The sequence below is a fragment of the Rhinatrema bivittatum genome, chromosome 7 (genome assembly GCF_901001135.1).
Source record: "Rhinatrema bivittatum chromosome 7, aRhiBiv1.1, whole genome shotgun sequence".
NCBI lineage: Eukaryota > Metazoa > Chordata > Amphibia > Gymnophiona > Rhinatrematidae > Rhinatrema > Rhinatrema bivittatum.
In genome coordinates this window covers 59520040-59543440 of record NC_042621.1, presented here as the reverse complement: position 1 = coordinate 59543440, position 23401 = coordinate 59520040, and the positions used below count along the sequence as shown (strand labels likewise).

Here is a 23401-nt window from a genome sequence, read left to right as displayed (position 1 = left end):
TCCATCTGACTGCAGTACACAGTGTCTTCAGATTTTCTCCATTTTGCACCTGAGCTAGCAGATGCTTGCTTGAATATGTTATTATTTTTTTTATGGTTTCCTTAATCAAATTTGTTTCTTGGATTAGGGGCAAAAAAAAAAAAATGAAGGAAAAAATATGATGCTTCTTCTTGATTTGGTTATAGACTGAACCATTACTTGCAGTGTATATTATGTGTTGCTACAATACCCACACAACACACAAGCAAACACATATGTCATAGCGGATGGACAGATGGCTACAACTGCCACAGCAAACTTAATTCTTTGTAATATATTCCTTTATAATTTGTTAATTAATCATTTTAAATAATATACTTTTCATACTTAGTTTTAAATAATGCTAAAATCAATACTGGGGGGGGAGAAGAGTAGAGGTAATTGCTGATCATGTATCTCTTTGTCCCAGACACTTTTATAAAAGAATATGTATTATGTATGATGTGACCTTCAAATGTCATGAATGCGTTGTGCAATAAACTGTCAATATTTGTGGTTATAAGGTACTAGATGACTTTTACAATAATTGGAACAGCTATATTAAAAGCCTTGGATCACTCAGCTGGTTAAAGAGAAAGACACAGGCCAGTGTACATCAGGGACTTAACGTCTGCCAACTGTTAAATTAAAAATATTGCGAGGCGCTTAAAAGACATCTTTGGTGGTGGTGGTTTAAAAAAATAAAGAAAATGCAGAAAATTCCTAGATAAATCTGATCTCTCTCTCTCTCTCTCTCTCTCTCTCTGTTTTTCTTTTCAGTATACAATATTTCAGAAGTGAATTTATCCCCTTAACCTCTTTACCACCGAGGGGCTCGATTATTCCCCAGTTTGGGACTTTAAAATGTTTCCCACCAAAATAAACTCTGCTGAATAAAAATATACTGTTAAAAAAATAATTGCAGCATGGAGGCAGTGGATATCTAGTAAAACACTCATAAAACCCCTCTATGTGAATTTCGTGGGCCGCAGTAACACGGGCCCAGATTTACGGCAAACTTGAGTAGGAGGATATGCACGTTGGTCTGGGAACACGTGGACCCGTATGGAAGGTTTTTATGGATTTGGGTGACTAGATGACACCGTAGCACAGTAAATAATGGCAGATAAAGTACAAAATGGCCCCGTCCTTCCTTCCCAGTAGTGATTTATCCACTTTGGGTAGGTATGCGTATACATTCCCCTATGGGACTCGACACCCACTGCCTTTTTTCTCCCATGTCTATCACTCAACTTCTCAAGCCTGTACCGTTGCCTTGTAAGGCTGGAACTGCTGCTGTGCACATGTTACCCCAGTGTTTTCTCGTAGATCCAGTGGAATCGTATCGCCGCTGTTTAGGCAATGGTAGAATTCTGTTGGAAGGAGGAGCCACTATAGACCCTGCATTGCTACCCTATGCAGAGTGTGATCATAGTGTAGGGTGATAATGTAGGGTCTAGAGCTGTGCCTTTAACACAATCCAACAATCCAAATACAATTTTATTTGCAACTTGAAATAAGATATTATATACTTTTTGTGAAATATTTCCCAGATATCTACTTTTATGACATTTCCTTTTTTTTTTTTTTTTTAATTTGTCCTTCACAGTCCAAAAAGATTTTGAATGAATTACACCTGGTTTTTGTGGGGGTTTTTTTGTTTCTTTTTTTTTTTTTTTTTTTTTTTTTAAATCATCGCTATGACCAGGGCAATTTTGTATTTCTTTTTAATAAAAAGTTCAACCCACCATAGATTTCACGCCAGTAAACATGAATAATGCACAAGGTTTCTCAGTTTATCTCATTACAATTAGGATATCCACTTTCCCAAAGGTCATGTGGCTATCAGGTTATATTTTGCCTAGGTTCCCTAAGTGGAGGGCATTTGCGAAACTGAAGCATTTTTCACATTTTTAGTACTAATGATGTAGTTCAACAGGGGAAAATAGGTGGCTCTAGAAACTCTCTCATTTTGTTTGTTTTCGGAAAATATAACCTGTGGCAGATTATCTTGTACGGTCTTTCAAAGCCGAAGTAGACAAGGGCTTTCTGACAGCCTTGATGCAATCTGTTGTCCATTATCTTTTAGCTCTGTGCTTGAGCAATATTATTACATCCATGCATAACATATTTTCTGAAACTACAGTCATGCAGATTTCAGAAATATGTGAAATGTATTATATTCACAAGGTTTTTGTGCCCAATAATTCCACTTTAACATGAACTAAAGGTTGGAACTGGAATTATTTTTCACTAATAATCCTCTAATTTAAGCAGGGGATTATGGGTAAAGAATAGCTTTTTGCAAAGCCATCTACTCCTGAAACCCTCCTTTCAACTAGTTTCAGAAAATATGACTTTATTTATTGGTCAGATTTTCCCATTAAGACAGTCTCAGACAGACTTACTGTAACATATCACCCATCTCTTCATGACTCAGCAGATTCAGTGCTTGAACAATATTGCACCCATTCATAATTTATATTTGCTGAAACCATACAAAATTTGGACTTCGAAAGTAGGTCAAATGTTTTTCTGTTAAAAAAAAAAAAGTACTTACCCATAATCCCTTTTACAAAGGAACAACAATGTAGAAGTATACACACATTTTCTGTAAGTAGTCCCCTAGTTGAGCAGGATTATGGGTAAGAATCTTTGCCAAGGAAAGAATTCTATTCTGGAAACCCCCTTTTTCTAGTTTCAGGAAATACAGCTAGTTGCAGGGTGCCTTATTATTGTCCAGACACTATTTCAGTAGAAAACAATGGATAAGAAGAGACTACAGTGACACCTAGATTGGGTCTTTGAAATTTCTCCCTGTAAAGATTAAAACTGCACAGTAAGACATCCTATGTCTCAAGTTATATTTTCAGGAACTACAACAAAAAAACGGGATTTCGAGTTATTGGTGTGACATCCTTCCCTCTAAAAATGTTCTCACAGACCCTCTTTGACTGAAGTAAATACTACCTTTCAGTAGTAATGCCCTAGCTCACGGGAGGGATTCAGTAAAAACACTTTACAAAGGGAAGAGCCTTCCTGCATCACTGAAACCTTCATTTGGACATTTGCAGTTACTACCCTTAGCAGAAGGCAATGGAGGGGTGGGATGCTGTTCTTCTGCTGGGCAGACTGGATGGACTATTTGGGTCTTTATCTGCCCTCATTTACTTTGTTACTATGCTTTTCTTTGACATTTTTCACATGCCGCCTGTATTTTCCAGGAGAGCATTTGGACCTGATGGTCGCCCCTTTGAAATTTACATTGTTAGCTCTCAAACAACTGTTCCAGGACCAGTAGGAAAAAAGCATGTCATCCTCACAAGGGAGGGCAATTATCATACAATTTCCGTGGCTAAAGGTGTGCACATTGTCCCACAGTGCATGCACTTTTGGCCATGTTGAGAGGAGCCATTCCCCCAGGGCAAGGGAACGGGGCGTGTTTAGGCCAGGGGAGGAAAAGCACACATTGCAAATTGCATTTTTCAAATCTTCGCGTGGACTTTTCGAGCACAGTTCTACCCACACAAATAGTGGGGGCACGCGACCAAGTGTTTTTGGCAAGTTTCAAAGCAAAAATATGTGTATGCTTACTCTGAAATGAGTGCAAAACTTGAAAGTCAAAAAGATATGAATGGCCTTTAGTTTGGCTTGGAGTATGCTGTTCTCTGTAGTTTTAAAGGTATCTGGTTATTAGCCTTAAATAATTCATCTGATGTCTTTAAGTAAAATGTAAATAAAATAAAATAAATCTATAATACTGTGTTCTCATTGATAGAACGCATTTCCCTTTGGTTTTCAAAGAAAGCATTACATTTAAACTACTTTTTTTGTCGGTTCGTAACAGTATCAAGCAGTTTAATATTGCTTGCCAAAGTGCTTTACAACGCCTGAATCACTGAGTTAAACAGGTGGGCAGCAAGGTAATTGCCCCTGTTGTATAATGCCAGCGAACTGCAGCGTAGAGCTCAGTCCTTGACTTCCCAGTCATCTGTGGTTTATGTGCTGTCTCCCAGTGAATACTCACAAAGTTTACCTGCATACAGTAGCTTTGGTTCTTATTTCTATTTCACCTGTTTGGTTGGGTATGAGAACACGCCCATTTGCGGTGCTCGAGTCCTGGAGCTTGAGTATTCCCTGGGCTAACCTGTGACACTGCAGTGCTTTAGCTTTTGTGCTCTGTAACTTGGGGGGGGGGGGGGGAATAGGCACTTTAGTAACACGTCTCAGGCCTTTGTTTATCATGCACAGTGCAGCTGTAGCTCCGAACGTTAAGATTTTATGTGCTGGGATTTAGGTATTCATTCCCCCCCCCCCCTCTTCAGAATAAATCAAGGCGAAGCGCTCGATGGTCCTTTCTCCCTAATCTTGAAAAAGTACTCAAAACGAGTATTCTCTAAACCTCAGTAGGAGACATAGTCCAAAAAAAAAACCAGGCGGCAGAATCAGCCAAAGAGCCATTCCCAGACTTTCTGTGGATGTTTTATTCCTAAAGTGAAACCCCCCCCCCCCTCCACACACATTAATTGCAGGGGTAACGAGAATAAAGGCAGGATTAAAATTTTTCACTGTCTCCTTTACTGCTCTCTTCCCCCCTGCCCATATTCAGCTTGGCACAGGTTTTGTTCACGGGGAATTATGTTGCAGATATTTTCAGTGCACATTACTATGTGGGGGAAGCGAGGTTGAGTTTCAGGTCACTGGGACTTCAGCTCTTTCTAGTGGAAAGACAGCAGTCTCCTCTTTGTTTTTTGAAGGCATTTAGGAATTTGAAAATATCCTCTGAGAGGGTAATCTCAGTGCAGTAAACTAATGACATGACTTTAAACCTTTGAGTTTTCTAATTCCATTTTTTAGGTATCTGAGCCAGGGTGCTATCTGTGGACTTGCTATCTGGTTGACTCCTAAACATTTGATGCATAAACAAATTTAATTTTTGGCAAGGGGGGGGGGAGGGGTTCGGGATTCCTGTCGTTTAATGTTTATTTTGGTTTGTTTCATTTGCTGAACCAAAATAAACATTAAATTAAAAAAAAACAAACAAACACAACAGAAAAATAAAACAAAATATCCTCCCACTTCTCCATAGCTCTCCCCCCTCCCCCAGCCCCTAATTATCCCATCAAGGAATTTCAAAGGGAGAAAAGTGCGAGCCCCAGATGCTCATTCCCTTGACAGGTCTGCACTTTAAAAATGGCACCGGTCACAGAGCCGGGCGGGGCCTGGTTGTTTTATGGCAGTATCGCGACCGGTGTCATTTTTAAAGCACAGCCGGTAGGACCAGGAGCACCCGGGGCTCGCTCCTTCATCTTTCTCTATTTGAAACTCCATAATGGGGGTATGTGGGGAGGGAGGGGCCAGGAGGGATGTAGGAGCTGTGGGAAGGGGAAGGGTGTGGAAAGACTGGTAAATAGTGGATGCTAATTGCTAGTACCAGAATAAAAAATCCGAAGAATAAGTGGATTTCTTTAGAACGAGGCTGTTTTTCGGTTGGTTCTTTTTTCATAGGTGGGTAAAACGAATGCACATCTGTGGTGACCCCCAGTGCATTCTTTTTCATATGCCTTACTGAATTTAACTTCAAAAGAATTTCACTTAATATCAGATTATGAGTGTCATTAAGTCTTGTTTTCTTTCTTTCTTCAGACTTTCCCAGAATAGTTATATTTTTTTGCCTTTTCTGCTGCTAAATGATTGCTTATGCTAATAGATTTTCTGGTTTTAATAGGTTTTACACTTTTAGGTGATCTTATATTTTATATGTTTGTATGTTATAATTTATGTAATTTTTTGTAACCTATTGTATTTTAGTCTCGGTATCTTGACGAGGGCGCGCACAACAAAGGTGTATGAGAATAGTAAATACCTAAATAATAAAGTCTTTTTATACCTAAAAATGTAATTTTTTAGCTGAAAGGTCAGCCTCTTTTCTGTTCAATTGTCTTGTGGGGGGTGGGGTGGGTTATGCCTCTACAGGGGCAGGGCCAACAGCTTTACAAAAGTTCAGAACATGAGCGTCCTGTCTGGGGGTTAGGTGCTTACCGGATCCATTTAATGACAGATGTGTGGGCTCTGTCTATGAAACAGTCAAAGGACTTAAAATGTGCTGTCCCGGGGCCTTAGCAGCTGTTTTCTGTTCCTGGGCCCTGGTATTCATTCTGTTGAACTTTTTAAAAGGTAATCTGGACCCTTCAATGTCCCATGCTGCCTTTTCATTGTATAGGACTGTATCTTCAGACCGCCCACATCTAACGGATCTTCATGGGATGCAAATTTTTTTTTTTTCCTGTAGCTCAATATTTACTACTGTAGTTATGCCCATCTAAGGCAAGGATGGAAAAGAATGCACTCAGGTCACCTCAAATCACACTGTTTGCGCGTCTTCCAGGGCATACCTGTGCGTTGTTCAAGGCAGAAATGAAGAGGCAGAAAGAGCAGGAAATAATGCCACGTGCCCCGGATCGCCCCATGTATTACCGATGAATAGTTAAAAGCAAGCAATTCAGTGCTACTACTGCTAACACCTAAAAATGATGCCTTCGCCTCTGGGTTTCGCAGAAAGCGTGTCGCCCTAGTCTGCACGGATGCTTCACTTTTTTTTGCAGAGGGTTTAGTATAGCCTGAAATGAATTCACTCTATTAATCATCACTTACTTCTTTGACGTTCTTAAAGTGTCATAGGCAGATGTGCTTTTTCTCCTCTCCCCGCCCCCCCTACACATAGCGCAGAATGGTGTGCCAGGTAGAGCCCTGTGAACAATAGTGTAAAATTAGAACGTTGTTGCACCTAGCTCTGGCTGACGTGAAGTTAGAGCTAATGTGTCATATGCGTTAACTAACTTTAAGGAAATGCCTTCTCAAGAAAGCCAATACTACTTTGGTGAATGGCTCCGTGTTTGCTCTTAGCATTATCTGTCATGCTGTAGTTTATTAATTACCTAAAAGGAGATGTCCCGCCTTCCCTCCCCAGTGCTTCAGATCAATGTCGCTCTGTGCATTGTACTTAATATATTTTTTTTTCTTTTTAGTTATGTCAGCCATGTCAAGATGTGGGTACGAGTTCAGAATTTATGTTAGCACGCCTATGAATTGGAAAGCTAGCTAGTAATCCGCCACCCAGGAATTTCCATAGGGAGTGGATCCTCGTGATTACCTTAGTCACTGGATGCACGCTTGACAGCTTTAAGACCATTTTGTGGTGGCACTTAAAAATTTGGCACTTAACGAAGGCTCTTGACATCACCTGCTCAGACACCTCTCCTGTTATTTATCTTCGTCCTTCACTGCAAGCGACCTGTGTTTTCCCAGTTTGTTACCAGCTGCAGCGGAAGAAACTAGAGCATTATACCGTCTTGATAGCATTATGCCTAGGCAGAGACAAGGGCCATTGTGATGTTTGCTCAATGCTACTTTCTTTTTCACTAAAACGTACAGTGCTGCTCTTGCCTCTGAAATTATGACATCTCCATGTGTTCAAAAAAATGATTATATCACAGTCTTTTGTAACCCAAAAACAATCTAGAGCTCCTACTGTATTCCTTTTTTCATAGTTTAATTGCAATGGATTCCCCTCATGAGTGTGGGCACTGAGGGTAGTGCTTGGCTGACTTTGGGTGCATTTTCCCCTCTACATTTGTGCCGCATCAGAAGCTCTTGTTCCAACGGACGAAAGAGCATTACTTTATTTGTTACTTTTCCAGTGTCTATAAGTTTGGAGGGTTTTTTTGTTTTTTTATGGTGCTTATACTTGCAGCTATTGATATTGATTGAAAATTAGACTCATCAAAGCGCCAACAATTGAAACGTTTTCAAAAATATTTAATAAGAGCTAAGAAAAGGAAGATATCAAACCAGCTGCTGACGCAGCTGTTTCTTTCCTTGTATAATTCATTTCAGTATTAAGGTACCATATGCTGCTTAAAATTATGATAGGAAAGATGAAATAATTTAAGAGAATAACAAGAAAATACATGAATTGTCAGCATCCTGTCAGATTCCAAGAATGAAATAGACAGGTGTAGTATTGACATGCTTACGTTTTTGCTAGGTTAGCAGTTTTGGTGCGAACAACTTCTGACATCCTGAAGTGATCTGAGAACATTTCTGTGTTGCAGACATTGGAGAAGAGTCTGGAAGGCCGGTTGGAGTTCAGCAGCCCACTTTACTAAGGGACAGAAACCTTGGCTGTGCTGCTAAAGACTGCCCTTACTGTGGGAAAACGTTCAGGACATCGCACCATTTAAAGGTTCACTTAAGGATACATACAGGTGAGAACCTTGCAGAGATCAAGGCTTTCCAAGCATGTGCAGGATGTCAAATGTGGGGTACACAGCTCCAGTTAGCAATACAAGGACTCGGAGGCATTAGTTCAACTCTTGATGTTCCTCTACAGGGAGAGTGGAAACGTTAATTTAGTTTTGTGATTACATCTGCAGATTACGAGATTGATTATAGACCCTGAGAACCCAGGTTGACGACAGATGACTAATCTCCCAGAAAAGAGTGGCTTATTGAATTTTGTCACTAAATCAGCTTCACAAAGTGGCATACAGATGTCATGCAGCCCTCCAGGGCAGTCATTGGACAAAGGAGTTATCCTGGACAAAGGTTGCTCTTCATGCCCCCTCTTCTCTGTTGGGTTCATGTACTTTCAGACTTGCAGGCCAACTCAGAAGGTCAGCGTGGTGCCTCCTCCTCCTCCTCCTCCTCCTCCTTCTCGGTGCCCAAGATTGGTTTCCCTCCTTGCCCACTCCTGGTGACAGTCCTGTAGCCCTCGCAGGAGTTTTGTGCGCCATGCACACGCTTAGTTGCAAAGGTTGGATGTTGGCCCATCTCTTCTGGTCTCTTGCTTTTTTTTTTTTTACTTTTAAAGGGATAAGTCGGCAGTCAGCCAACAAAGGGGTGCTGGTGAGAAAGGGAGCGCTGCTGCAGATGGGGGGGAAAGAGCATGACCTCTGGCAGAAGCGTAATTTGCCCTGTTGAGGGGAAGAATGTGACCACAAATAGGGAGGGGAGGGGGTAATGTTGCTAATGCAGGGTAGGAACATGATCATTGGCAAAGAGCGATGGGCCTGGCTACAGGTAAGGGGAGGATGCTGCTGCTGCTCCTGCCAATGGAGAGAGAGGAGTGCTGGCCCCAGCAGAGGGAGGATGCCGCTGCAGATGGGGGAAAAAAAATGACATGGCCACCAGCAGAAAGTATTGCCGCCAGCAGGGAGACAGGGAAGGAGCCCGGCCAACAACAGGAAGAGGGGATGTGGCTCCTGGCGGCAAGAGGAGCCACGATGGTCTACACATTTCTTATCCATTTACTCTTGCTCCATTTGGGGTTTCCTCTTTTTTGCACATCACAACAAGAGAGGACTGTGCGTGCCAGCAGAGAGGGAAAGCTACTGCTGAGAGATGGGAGAAATGCAGTTGTCATCAGGGGAAGTTGGGGTGGGGGAGTGAAGATTAGAGATGTGCATCGTTTTTTGTGTTCGTGTCGTTCTTCGTTTTTCGGCCACCATGGAAAATGTTGGGGGTTTTTCAGTTCGGGTCTTTTTTTTCGCGAAAAAATGATTTTTAGTTAGTGCACGCTAACTCCCCATTAGTGCGCGCTAACTCCCCGTTAGCGCGCACTAACAAAAACCATTAGATTTTGTTACTTTTTGTTAGTTTTTGCTAGTGCGCGCTAACGGGGAGTTAGCACGCACTAATTGGAAAAACAAATTTTTCTGAAAAAACGGGAAAATCCCTATCTTTTTTGGGCTTCCTGATACATGCCAAATTGGACAATTTCGTTGAAATTTTCCAATTCGGCAAAAACGAATGCACATCTCTAGTGAAGATGTTTGAGAGAGGGAAACTGAATAAGAATGAGTGGAATGGAATGAGTAAACGTTAATCAGCTGTTTACTCTTTCAAAAAGTACAAAGATCAGGGGACACACAATGAGTTACTAGGTGATATATTTAAAACTAATAAGAAACATTTTTTTTTACTCAATGCATAATTAAGCTCTGGAATTCATTGCCAGAGGATATAGTGAAATCTATTAATGTAGTTGTCTTTAAAAACGGTTTGGACAAGTTCCTGGAGGAAAAGTCCATTAACCATTATTAAGGTGGAGTTGCAGAAATCCATTTCTTATTCGTGGGATAAGCAGCTTGGACTCTATCTATCCCTTGGGATCCTGCCAGGTACTTGTGACGGCTTGGCCACTGTTGGAAACAGGATACTGGGCTTGATTGACCTTTAGTCTGATCCAGTATGGTGGGACTTATGTTCTTATGCTCTTAGAGAGGAAGACTGGTGACTGTGAATCCAACACTCAGTCAGAGAAAATAAAAGCCTCATGAGATATTTTTTGACTCAGACAAAAACACTAAAACTTGACTCTACTATCCTCCATCACTGCCCTATGTATTTACAGATCTACTACATACTATGACTTATTATTTCTAGAGCGCTCTTAGATATGTGCACTGCTGTACAGATGCACAAAAGAGTCCCTGCTCCACGGAGCTTACCCTGATGCAAACCTTCTAAATCTAAGGAGATATTATGCAGCCATGTTTTTGACTGGGCCAACTGGCTTGAATAGCTCAATCTTCACAAAGAAGTAACAGCAACAGCATACTGGCAAAGCAAAATATTTACATTAATCCCATAATAAACAGGAATTCACCCTGTGGCATTTTTTCCTGGAGCAGTGTAAAAGGTGTTCAGGCCAACTTGGAGTGGAGGTTAGGAGAGGATTTGATTGGGATAGAATTTGTGCAGGCAGGAAAATGCAGAGGGATCATCTAATGGCCAACAGTCAAGCATTAACCAAAAAAAAAAAAGTGCATTTACACGGGGAGGTTTTGTGAGCTAGACTGGTCTCATCCCAGGGAGGGAATTACTCATTCGTTTTACTCATTAGCCCAGAACAATTAAAAGCAGAATCCAGGGCCAGTGGTGCCCTAGATCAGGGGTGGGCAATTTCGGTCCTCGAGGGCTGCAAGCCAGTCGGGTTTTCAGGATATCCTTAATGAATATGCATGAGAGAGACCTGCATACACACTGCCTCAGTTGTATGCAAATCTATTTCATGCATATTCATTAGGGGTATCCTGAAAACCCGACTGGTTTGCAGCCCTCGAGGACCAGACTTGCCCACCCCTGCCCTAGGTGAATCTTTGGTCACATGCCACCCCTCCCCCCATGTACCTCCAGCACAGCTCTTCCTCCTTAGCTGGCATTGGTTGAGGGACAGCACCCCTCTAGGCTTCATGTTGGTGGGATTTAGCTGCCTCCAAGATGCTCTAGGTGACCGCTTAGTTTGCCTAATGGCAAAGTGGCAGAATCTTTTATTTCAGTTATCAAAAAAAAAAAAAAAGATCAAATAAAGAACAGTAGCATACATAAAGTATTTGGCACCAGAGCTTGATACTTCCTTTGGCAGCCCCCCAAGGTTCACTTCTCTGCCCTCCCCAGTGATCTCTGGTTCCCCTCTTCCTCCCACAGACTCTCTCTCTCTTGCACACACTCTCACACAGACTCCTTCCATTTGTCCTTCCCTCACACATGCACACCTTCACAGAGGCTTCCTCTCACACAAAATACACACCCTCACTCCCATACTCTCTCACACACACACACATGCACTCCTATATACAGATGCAAGCTCCCAATCTCTTACTCCCATACACTCACACACACACCCATACACAAAAATACACATACACATATACACACACACTCCAAATCTCTTAGATACATACACATACTCACACACCCCTTCCTCTCTCAGTCACATAGACTCATGTGCACTCATTCTGGCCCTCTCCCTCTTTAATTGCCTGTGGCTATCTGGCTGCTCCCTTCACTGTCTTCCATCGCTCGCAGCCCAGTGGCCTCCCTCGTCTTCTGCTGTAAGTTGGATGGGCTCCGCTCATGGCCGCCAACCTTCCTCTCGATGGCAACCCCTTCCTGGCTAGCATCCCCTTGCTGGCTGTCACCCGGGGCAGACCGTAACCCCTCCCCCCCCCTTAGTACGCCACAGATAATGAATCTGAAGGTCTCCCTGTGTGCATTTACTTATTTGCTAATATTTGGCTCTTGACTGTTGGATGACTGCTCTACGTATTCTCCATTTCCATTTGTTGTCATGCACCTCCTTCTTTTCTCAACTCACAGAACTTTTACACCCCCCCAAAATTTGCAGAATAGAGAGGGCCTATGAAATATCTACCTCAAAGTTTTATACCTGCGTGCAAAAAAACTGCAAAAAAGGAAAAAATGCCTGAACAAATCTGAAGCCATTTTTTTTTTGCACTGAAGCAAACCTTGGATAACCCCTGTAGATTTTATTTCATCTGTGTGCATCTTCAAAAATCTAATATATATACAGTCTGTGTAGATGTCTAGCATATATATATACATACATACATATTAATAATCTGCATAACACAAACCCCAACTGTACTGAGAATACACCGATTAGTGCCTCACTGTAACTCACCTAAGGATTTACCCCAATCCGCCGGCCTCTTGTTGCAGATCAGCCTTCCTACGACTCTAGAAAGTTGAAGGAAAACAAAGAATTTGTAAGGCTTGCCGTCCTTATTACAGGTGACACACAGACCAAAGTAAGCAATAAGGGATTTTTATTTTTCTTCTCTTGTTGTTTTCCTTTAGGCCGTCTTTTAGGATTGTATGGCAGCAGATGACCCACTTAGAGCAGTCAATATGTCCAAAACTAGCTCAGGGCTTAAGCGTTCCTAAAAAGCAGTGGAATGGGCGCCATTTCCTGAATAGTTAAAGGTAGCAATGATCAGCACCCCAAAAGCAGGCAGCGCCGGCAGGAAACTCCTTTTGGGCATGCATTTTTTTTTTCAAGCTGCAATCTGAAAGGACAGCTTTATCACTTCAGATTGCATTTTTTTTCAGTTTCTAACATGGCTTTAGTTGCATTTCCTCCTGGCTTAATGACATCCAGAACTTTTTTTGTTGGAAATAATTGATTGAATTTAAATTTCCTTAAAAGTTTAAGAGGTAATGTTACAGTATAAATTTCCTACAGAACACTAAGTAGGGAAATATCCATTAGTGAAATTAAGTACAGTTTCTAGGTAGCTAACAATGTGCAGTGTACAGTAGGGCATGGCTAATGAACACTGCAGTGGGCGATATTTCATTATACAAATTAATGTTCACATTTTAATGGGAAAGTCACATAATGAATCTCGGCTTCAGTGACAGCAATTAGAGACACAGATTGTCCCCTTCTGGACAAGGCACTGTTTAGCAGTAAGCAGCTGTGTAAAAGTCTTCAGGTTTATAACATATATATGCTTTGGGGAAATTGGTGTACAATTTATATTAATGTACTGAAGCTTTGCTGCAAAGGAATCAGCCATATTTATCGCTCTGTGTATTAACTAAGTAAAGACATAGGAAAACAAAATAAATAGCAGAGAGGGAATTTCAGTGAATGAAAACAATTTCCAGTTATTTCACTTTAAGAAAAAAATAAATGAATTTGTCATTTCGTTGAATGGTATTTATTGTGGAGCAAACCAAAGGATGGCTTAATGAGAATATGAAAAATGTTCCTTTTTGATTTCATAGGAGTTTAGTGGTAATTGCGAATTATCGATATGTCTATCTGTCTGTCTATGTATCTGTTTCTTTTTTTACCCAGATATAATGAATCAGATAATCTTTCCCCAGAATGTAAGGATTCTCCCCAAATTGTTCAGAACCATTTATTCTTACTGTGTGCATGCATAATGAATAAGGTAAATAAGAAACTTCTACAATGAGATCATTAAACCAGAATTCATTTTTTTCCATCACTCGCCGCACATTGCATAAAAAACGATGCATGCCGTATGTGAACATTTTTTTTACGTTTGTGGGAAGATGAGCCATCACAAAATTCTGCATTATTTAATTTTCCTCCAGTTCATTCAGAAGACCTAGAAACTCTTGCAATGCGTTCACGTTAGGCTTAATTCACTTCCTGTGTGTTCTGGGCATCCGCTTGGTGCATTGCTTCTGCTGTTTAGGTTTTGCCAAGTACGACTGTCATAAAAGTGCTTATTCAGGAGAAGTTTGGGGATGACAGAAAACCATAGTTTGGCCTGGCCAGAAGAAAGAAGCATGGGTTTTCCTGGCAGCAGAGCCACAATAGATGGCCTACTAATGCCCTCTATTATACCCAGAATCCAGCACAGCCGAAGTTAATTACTCAAATGCTTACACAGCACTTAATCTCCTCCTGGAGGCCTTCCCCACACATATATTTACTTCTGGTCAGAGCAGAAATAACATTTTAGGCTTTCCTTTTTTTTTTTTATGTCTAACTCCCATTACCTTCAGCGGGGGCAGAAATGCATTTTTTTTCCCCTTTTTCCCTCCCCGTGGAAGCCAGCCCTTCCCTGATTGTTTTCTTTTGCGCTGTCATACTCTGCTGGAAAGGAATACGAAAAAGTGGCACGAATGAGAATTTAAGATATCAGCCTTCGGAGAGTAGTACCGCGGTCTCTGCTGGCCTCTTGGCTTATCAAAAAGAGCTTTCCTGACCCTTTCCGAGACACAACTGATTACATTTTCCCAAGGGGTTTTGCATGGAAGAGTAGCTTATATGTGCATAATTAGCCTATATTTGCATACATGCAATTTTATAGACATCAAAAGTACGTGCGGGTTTGTTTTTTTTCGGGCGAAATACCTACAGTACCTGAATGTAATCCACTTTGAAGCACTGAAAAAAAGTGTGAAAAGTGGAATCTAAATCTAAATAAAATATATATTTTACCAGTGTAAAAATGGTGTGGTGTAGTGGGGAGGGGCATATAAATTATCAAACTCATTTGTATAATTTCAAACCTGCTGATTGAATGGCACAAGTGAAATCGGACTGGTCAATTGTCTACAACGATTGGATGGGAGGCCTGAGCGAACTGGTGGGGGTTCAGGGTGAAGCTCTAGAGGGTCTTCTAGGTGAACTGGAGACTGACTGGGTGAACCGGCTGTGCTATCGGCAAACTGGCGAGTCCAGGTGCTCATGCAGATATTTTCAAAATGGTACAAGCGCATAATTTATAAAATACCTGCTTCCTCATATAAATCACAGCTTTAATCCATGTGTATTATGCACATATATTTTAAGTGCAAAAAATACATACATTTATAAAATAGGTAGAGAAAGTAAGCCCTTTCATTTCATTGCAAACTCTTATGTATTCTGAAACGTGCACTTACTTTCATAGCAAAACTATGCAGCGTTTTATAAACTGTGCAAGCTCCCGTGTGCAAATCTAGTACCGTGAATAGGTTTGAAGGTTACACTCGTGGATGCCAACACATATATATGTCTACGACCACTATTACTACTACTACTAAACATTTTTATAGTGGTATGAGATGCCTCAAACTCACATGAATTCACTAGGGGTGTACATTTACTTTCTCTTTTTTTTTTTTTTTCATTTTTGTTGTGGGCTTTGTTTAATTTTATTTAGTTTTTTCAAAACTAAATAAACCTCAAAACTAAATTAAAAAAAAAAGTCAAAAGCCCTTTCCCCACCACAGAAACATCCCAGCACTGCCAAATTAAAAAAAAAAAATAATAATTCCCATGGCCTGTCTGTACCCGCTTCCCTAGACCCATTTTATGCCTTTCTGGGGTCTCTGAAGGTCCAAAGGGCAGTACCAATCCCCAGGAGCCCAACTGGGTCGCTTTCAAAATGGCACAGGCTAGCTCTGTACAGCCTGTGCCATTGACATTCACTTGCCCATATTCTCCTACCACAGATCCTTCCTCAAATAATGTATTTTGAGGGTGGTGAGTGGCATGAATATATGGTGAGTGCATTCTCTTCTATTGTACAAACAACCCTCCCCCATGGAGCTCGCGCTTTCTGTCTCTCCTCATACACTCTTTACCCTATCCCTTTTCCTCGTCAGGGGCAGTCCTCTTCCAGCCCTATTAACTTACTCTGGTACAGTCCTTCCCTACCCCTACTCAACACCTTACTCTACTTTACCCCCAAGCCATGCTTCACACTATTCTCTTACCTCCTCAGACTCCTCTCCTTTCACCATACATTCTCCTCTTGGCTCTCTCCCCATGCTCTATTTCCCCCCTCTTTACACACAGACACCACAGTCTTTTTCTGTTATAACTTCCTGTGTGTGTGCAGATGAAAAATTACACTGACAAATCAAGAAGTACATAGGGCAATCCTACAGTACTTACTGTAGAGAACACCTAAAATTAAAGGCCTGAAAAATCTCCTAGCTTCCCTGTCACAGAGCCGACATTCATACCATTACTGCATTTGATGAGTGAATGTCAAATATGTATCTATATGAAATAATCAGCTTGATCACAGAAAGTCAAATCCACCATAGCAAGCCTCTCCATATTTAGATTAAGCTCTTTTGGGAAGGCTGACTCTCGGCAAAATTACGTTGGCAAGTTAAATGTAAGACATTGATAAGACATTGATAAGACAGGCTAAGAGAGAATTTGAAAAGAAGTTGGCTGTAGAGGCAAAAACTCACAGTAAAAACTTTTTAAAATATATCCGAAGCAGAAAGCCTGTGAGGGAGTCAGTTGGACCGTTAGATGATTGAGGGGTTAAAGGGGCACTCAGAGAAGATAAGGCCATCGCGGAAAGATTAAATGATTTCTTTGCTTCGGTGTTTACTGAAGAGGATGTTGGGGAGGTACCCGTAATGGAGAAGGTTTTCATGGGTAATGATTCAGATGGACTGAATCAAATCACGGTGAACCTAGAAGATGTGGTAGGCCTGATTGACAAACTGAAGAGTAGTAAATCACCTGGACCGGATGGTATACACCCCAGAGTTCTGAAGGAACTAAAAAATGAAATTTCAGACCTATTAGTAAAAATTTGTAACTTATCATTAAAATCATCCATTGTACCTGAAGACTGGAGGATAGTAAATGTAACCCCAATATTTAAAAAGTGCTCCAGAGGCGATCCGGGAAACTACAGACCGGTTAGCCTGACTTCAGTGCCAGGAAAAATAGTGGAAAGTGTTCTAAACATCAAAATCACAGAAAATATAGAAAGACATGGTTTAATGGAACAAAGTCAGCATGGCTTTACCCAGGGCAAGTCTTGCCTCACAAATCTGCTTCACTTTTTTGAAGGAGTTAATAAACATGTGGATAAAGGTGAACCGGTAGATATAGTATACTTGGATTTTCAGAAGGCGTTTGACAAAGTTCCTCATGAGAGGCTTCTAGGAAAAGTAAAAAGTCATGGGATAGGTGGTGATGTCCTTTCATGGATTGCAAACTGGCTAAAAGACAGGAAACAGAGAGTAGGATTAAATGGGCAATTTTCTCAGTGGAAGGGAGTGGACAGTGGAGTGCCTCAGGGATCTGTATTGGGACCCTTACTTTTCAATATATTTATAAATGATCTGGAAAGAAATACGATGAGTGAGATAATCAAATTTGCAGATGACACAAAATTGTTCAGAGTAGTTAAATCACAAGCAGATTGTGATAAATTGCAGGAAGACCTTGTGAGACTGGAAAATTGGGCATCCAAATGGCAGATGAAATTTAATGTGGATAAGTGCAAGGTGATGCATATAGGGAAAAATAACCCATTCTATAATTACACAATGTTGGGTTCCATATTAGGTGCTACAACCCAAGAAAGAGATCTAGGCGTCATAGTGGATAACACATTGAAATCGTCGGTACAGTGTGCTGCGGCAGTCAAAAAAGCAAACAGAATGTTGGGAATTATTAGAAAGGGAATGGTGAATAAAACGGAAAATGTCATAATGCCTCTGTATCGCTCCATGGTGAGACCGCACCTTGAATATTGTGTACAATTCTGGTCGCCACATCTCAAAAAAGATATAATTGCGATGGAGAAGGTACAGAGAAGGGTTACCAAAATGATAAGGGGAATGGAACAACTCCCCTATGAGGAAAGACTAAAGAGGTTAGGACTTTTCAGCTTGGAGAAGAGACGACTGAGGGGGATATGATAGAGGTGTTTAAAATCATGAGAGGTCTAGAACGGGTAGATGTGAATCGGTTATTTACTCTTTCGGATAGTAGAAAGACTAGGGGGCACTCCATGAAGTTAGCATGTGGCACATTTAAAACTAATCGGAGAAAGTTCTTTTTTACTCAACGCACAATTAAACTCTGGAATTTGTTGCCAGAGGATGTGGTTAGTGCAGTTAGTATAGCTGTGTTTAAAAAAGGATTGGATAAGTTCTTGGAGGAGAAGTCCATTACCTGCTATTAAGTTCACTTAGAGAATAGCCACTGCCATTAGCAATGGTTACATGGAATAGATTTAGTTTTTGGGTACTTGCCAGGTTCTTATGGCCTGGATTGGCCACTGTTGGAAACAGGATGCTGGGCTTGATGGACCCTTGGTCTGACCCAGTATGGCATTTTCTTATGTTCTTATGTTCTTACTCAGGCTGGCCTCAAACCAGGATATTGCTGGGATAAGGGGATGGTGTCCTGCCTGTGAGCCACTCTGTAAGATTCAAGATTAAACAAGCCAGGACAGTTTGCTAGAGTCTGAGGCTTAAGTCCTGCAGCCCAACCCCTGAGGAATCAGAATGTTCCTTTGGACTAACTCATCTGGTTAACTTGACTGGATAACTTTGAATATTGTTACTTATCTGCTTTGTTGACCAGATAAGTAGCTCCTTCCTGAAACTCCCATTTCCTGTCCACCACTTGGCTGGGTAAGTGCTTCTGTGACTGTGCCAAGCGCTGAATGGAGCCAGATATTCAGTCGCCATCACTTAGCTGGGTAAATCGCCACTTAGCTGGCAAAGTGGTGCTTGCAGACTTTCGCCCTAATTTTGAAGGCAGACATACACAGAAATCCGCTTTGAAAATGAGCATGTATGTGCGGCAGGCAGCGCAGTGTATGCGCACACATTTGCGCCAGCTTGCTAGCAGGTGTAAATGTGTATGAGTAGATCTCTCCTCATACATTTGCAAATAGACAGCATGAGAACAAATGTTATTTCCAACTCAATTCTAATTCCCCTCTCGCCCCTGGAGTGCATGCAGAATTGCTTCTGTGCAAACTTTTATGTTGCACAGCTCCAGGACAATTTTTAAAAAGCTCATTTACGCACTTAAAACTGTATTTTATGTGCATAAATGCTTCTGAAACTTAGGCCCTGTATGAGTAAGTAGAAGTTACGTGCAGGACGTTCAGTGTACTAATGAGCATTTAGCTGCATAAACTAAAAAATGAATGTAAAAATGGGTATTTTGGATCAAATATGGAAAATTTTTGTTTGAACTAAAAATGAATCAAATAAAAAGTTTTCTTGTAGCCACCTGGAGAGTAGTCGCTTTATTGCCTCTCCGCCTGCCCATCTTCACATGCTCAATGAAAAAACATTCCAGATCCTCCAAAAAATTGGAATTTATCCCAGTTACACGCTTACATGGCATGCTTGCATAAGTGCCACCCGCATATTGACAATTTTGTGAAAGGCCATTTCCGAGCATAAAGCACTTGTTTTGCCTGCAGAAATGCTTTTGAAAATTATCCTCATCTTGCTGTTCAAGAGATTCCTCTATTTTCTGAATATATATGTACATAGGGCCGGATTTTAAATGTCCTGCGCGTGTAAATCCGGCCGGATTTACGCGCGCAGGGCCCTCGCGCGCCTATTTTACATAGGCCGCCGGTGCATGCAGAGCCCCGGGACGTGCGTAAGTCCCGGGGCTTTGTAAAAGGGGCGTGTCGGGGGCGTGTCCTAAAGGATGCAGCGTTTCGGGGGCGGGCCCGGGGGCGTGGTCGAGGCCTCCGGACCAGCCCCCGGGTCGGGTGATGACGCGCCAGCAGCCCGCTGGCGCTTGCAGATTTACGTCTGCTTTTAGCAGGCATAAATTGTGCAACAAAGGTAAGGGGGGGTTTAGATAGGGCTGGGGGGGGCTGGGTTAAGTAGGGGAAGGGAGGGGAAGGTGGGGGGAGGGCGAAGGAAAGTTCCCTCCGAGGCTGCTCCGAAATCGGAGCAGCCTCGGAGGGAACAGGCAGCGCACACTGGGCTCGGTGTGCGCAGGTTGCACAAATGTGCACCCCCTTGCGCGCGCCGACCCTGGATTTTATAAGATATGCGCGGCTACGCGCGTATCTTATAAAATCCAGCGTACTTTTGTTCGCGCCTGGTGCGCGAACAAAAGTACGCGCTCGCGCAAAATTATAAAATCTACCCCATAATGTTTATGTGCAACCATTTGAGTTTGAAAAGATCTTTTTGTTTTCACAACATAGAGTTTCCTACCCATGCAAAATATGGAATCCTTTAAACTAAGGTGAAGAGAAAGACCTGACAGAATCCAGAGGTCAAAAGCGATTATGGGAGCAATTTTGAATAAGCCACATGGTTTTGCAGTATACATCTGGGTACTTTTAGTCTGCATCCGTTGCAACAACATTTCAAAGGAAAAATCACTTGCGTAGTTTTCACTTTGAAGATTAGCGAACATAAAGCACGCGTGGTAAGAGAGCGATTGGTAGACCTTACACCTGCTGTTTGTGTGGGTGGCCGAGTGGGAGGAGCTAACTACCATATATTAGAAAACTGAATGCGTGCGTGAGCTGAGCGCTGCCGGCAGGAATGCCTCTTTTTAACCCAGCTAAAAGGACGTGCATTGAGGAAGCCGACACATCCTTTCCGCTGGGCAGAGGTGCTCAGTTTTGTGACACATCAATTTAGCGCCCTCCAAGTGCCCAGTTCCATCTGTCCTTGGTCCAGTCTTGCTTTCAGTTCCAAGAAACTCATTCATTAAAAAGACAGCTTTTGATTCCAGCTTGAAACATTCTGCTACTGAGGATAATGATGATTTTGCCAACACATAGAAACTTTGCACGCTCTTTTGTCCATGTTTGTCTTCTTCTAGTGCAGAATTCTGGTTCACATGAGATTAGCCATATTTTGGTAGGATTTGCAATGAAGCTCAATTTTGGGGCGGACCTCAAAGACGTTCTCAGCAAAGACAGTATCAGTTGTAATTAATCTCTCAGGCTTTCCTTTATCCATAGATATCTCTATATCTATCTATCTATCTATGTATCTATCTAGGTATCTCTCTCTCTCTCTCTGCCCAATATATATATATATATATATATATATATATATATATACATACACACTCATGATCCTTTTTCTTTTGACTCGATCAAACAAAAGTATTCAAAGTACAACATATCTTAAATTGAATTTCTCTAATAACCTATCTGTAGATCTTGATGGATCCATTTTAAAAAATAAAACTGGATGCAACCGGGCTTTGAGTGCCCTCTTTTTTACATATTATAAACATTGATTGTACAGAAAGTAAATGAGTTAAGTCTGTTTTAACATGACTAAAGCTGTCGAGCCTGGGTTTCCTTATCTCAGGATCAACATAAACTTATTAAGCCAACAGACAAAGGATGTTCAACTGTAGTTTTACTTTGTACATCGTGCATTGCTGAGGTAGATATCTAATCCTATATACTATGATTTACTTGGAAGTAATATTAATAATAAGGCACATTTACGTATGCAAGATCTTCTGTAAGTCGCAGATACAGTGAGGCACTTTCATGGATACAGTGAGGCACTTTCCTGAATGTTCCAGCTTCTGAATATTTCCACAATTTACACTTTACATCCTTTCCTAGTTACCGTATAGCAGCTATGAGCAAACCTTTTCGAGCTGTGGGCTCCCCTTCTATCCATGTAACTGGTTGGGGGCCCTCAAAGTTGGGTTTCGTCATCACACACACCACCAATAAATAATAAAAATAATAATCCTGGATCCCTGGCTTGATGTCAAATACTCTTGCCAGCCAATTAGCTCTTGAACCAGTTGCAAAGCCATCAGGGATCCATACTGCTAAGCAGTGGCTCAATGCCCCTGTTATGTTTCTCTTCAATTAGCTGAAAGGAACAAACACCCACTCGCACAAAAACATGGATACAGTGAGGCAGACGCCCCACATCCAGAGAGATACAGATGGAAACGGATAGCGCCTACCCAGTTAGACAAACATAGGCCAGATCCACACATCCAGACGCAGAAAGAGAGAGGGGAGAGAGACACAGGCAGGTATACCACACCCCACTCATAGACCACAGCACACCAGACAGACATAGAAATCAAACACAGACACACATCCTCCAGACCCAGAGAGAGAGAAAGAGAGAGCGTCACTTGGATGCAGGCAACACCACAGGGTAGGAGGTTTTTTTTTTTTTTTTAAAGGACCAGCCAACACTTTTAAGACTGGGAAAACTCCATCCCATCTTGCCCAATATTCTTTTTCTATATTTCTTTTTTTTTTTTTTTTTGCTTTTTTAGTGTTTTAACTAATTATTCCTATTTTAATCTTTTATTTTTGCATTTTTTTTCTTAGTTTGCTCATCATTCTTATTTTGCCATGTTTTGCTTATTTAATTTTTAAAAATATTTTACCTTTATTCTCCCTCCCCATCTCCCTTAACCCACCTAACCTCTCTAATCCCTCCACCTCTCTGCCCAATCTCCTCCCATACTGCTCCACTTTTTTCTCCCCCTTGAGGACAGCAGCTGTGATCTTTCTGAGGCCTAGATTCATCATTCTGCTATAAATACAGCAGAAAAAGCACCTGCAATAAAAAAAAAGGGGGGCGTGGTTAGGGTAATTTTCCAGGACAGTGTTTTATTACATTTTGAGAGAGAGAGAGAGAAACTCACAAGAAAGTTAACTATTTATACCACTGTTAGGAGGGGGCATTAGTAACTCAAGGTGAGGTTTGTGGGGTGAGTTGGGTTTTGGGGGCAGTTGTACATGCACATTCATATGGATGAACAGCACAGTTACCATCAGTGAAGATTTAATGTGATTTGGAGGGATGAAGGGTGAAAGAAGAGTAGATTTGTTCCGTGTTCTCTCTACCTAGCTTGATGGACCTAGCTGCATGGTACTACGGATCTACATCCCTCCAGATCACATTAGATCTTCACTGATGGTAACTGTGCTGTTCGTAGACAGGACCGTGCATGTTAAACTGCCCCCCTCCCCAACCCAAACCCAAATCAGCTCACAAACCTCACCCTAGTGCCCTCGCGATAGCACCCTAGCGCATTTTGATAAATGATCCCCCCCTGAGTAAGAACCCGACGGCAGCGGGCACTTCCCCCTGGGCTGGGGCTTCAGGTTAGCCGTTCTTTGTGAGCTGTGGACTATTGCAGCAGCTCTTCCTGGGCCTGCCGCAGGGGAAGCCTCCTCTTCCTCCTTCTGGGTCCACTGAACGAGATGTTTGACCAAGCCATGGGATGATTACCACAACATCGCTGCGCACTTTCCCCCCCTCAGCTGCCAGTGCCTCCACAGCCCAAGAC

The 23401-nt window shown here is 41.8% G+C and overlaps 1 protein-coding gene across 4 annotated transcripts in view; it reads left to right on the top strand.

Moving 5' to 3' along the window:
* The window catches only part of ZNF536 (zinc finger protein 536), a 967145-nt gene that overhangs the window by 581895 nt on the left and 361849 nt on the right, over positions 1–23401 (top strand). For all 4 annotated transcript variants that reach the window (XM_029608435.1, XM_029608434.1, XM_029608437.1 and 1 more), the window contains exon 6: positions 8133–8285. In XM_029608435.1, the coding sequence (XP_029464295.1) occupies positions 8133–8285 (153 nt within the window). The remainder of the gene's footprint in view (positions 1–8132; positions 8286–23401) is intronic.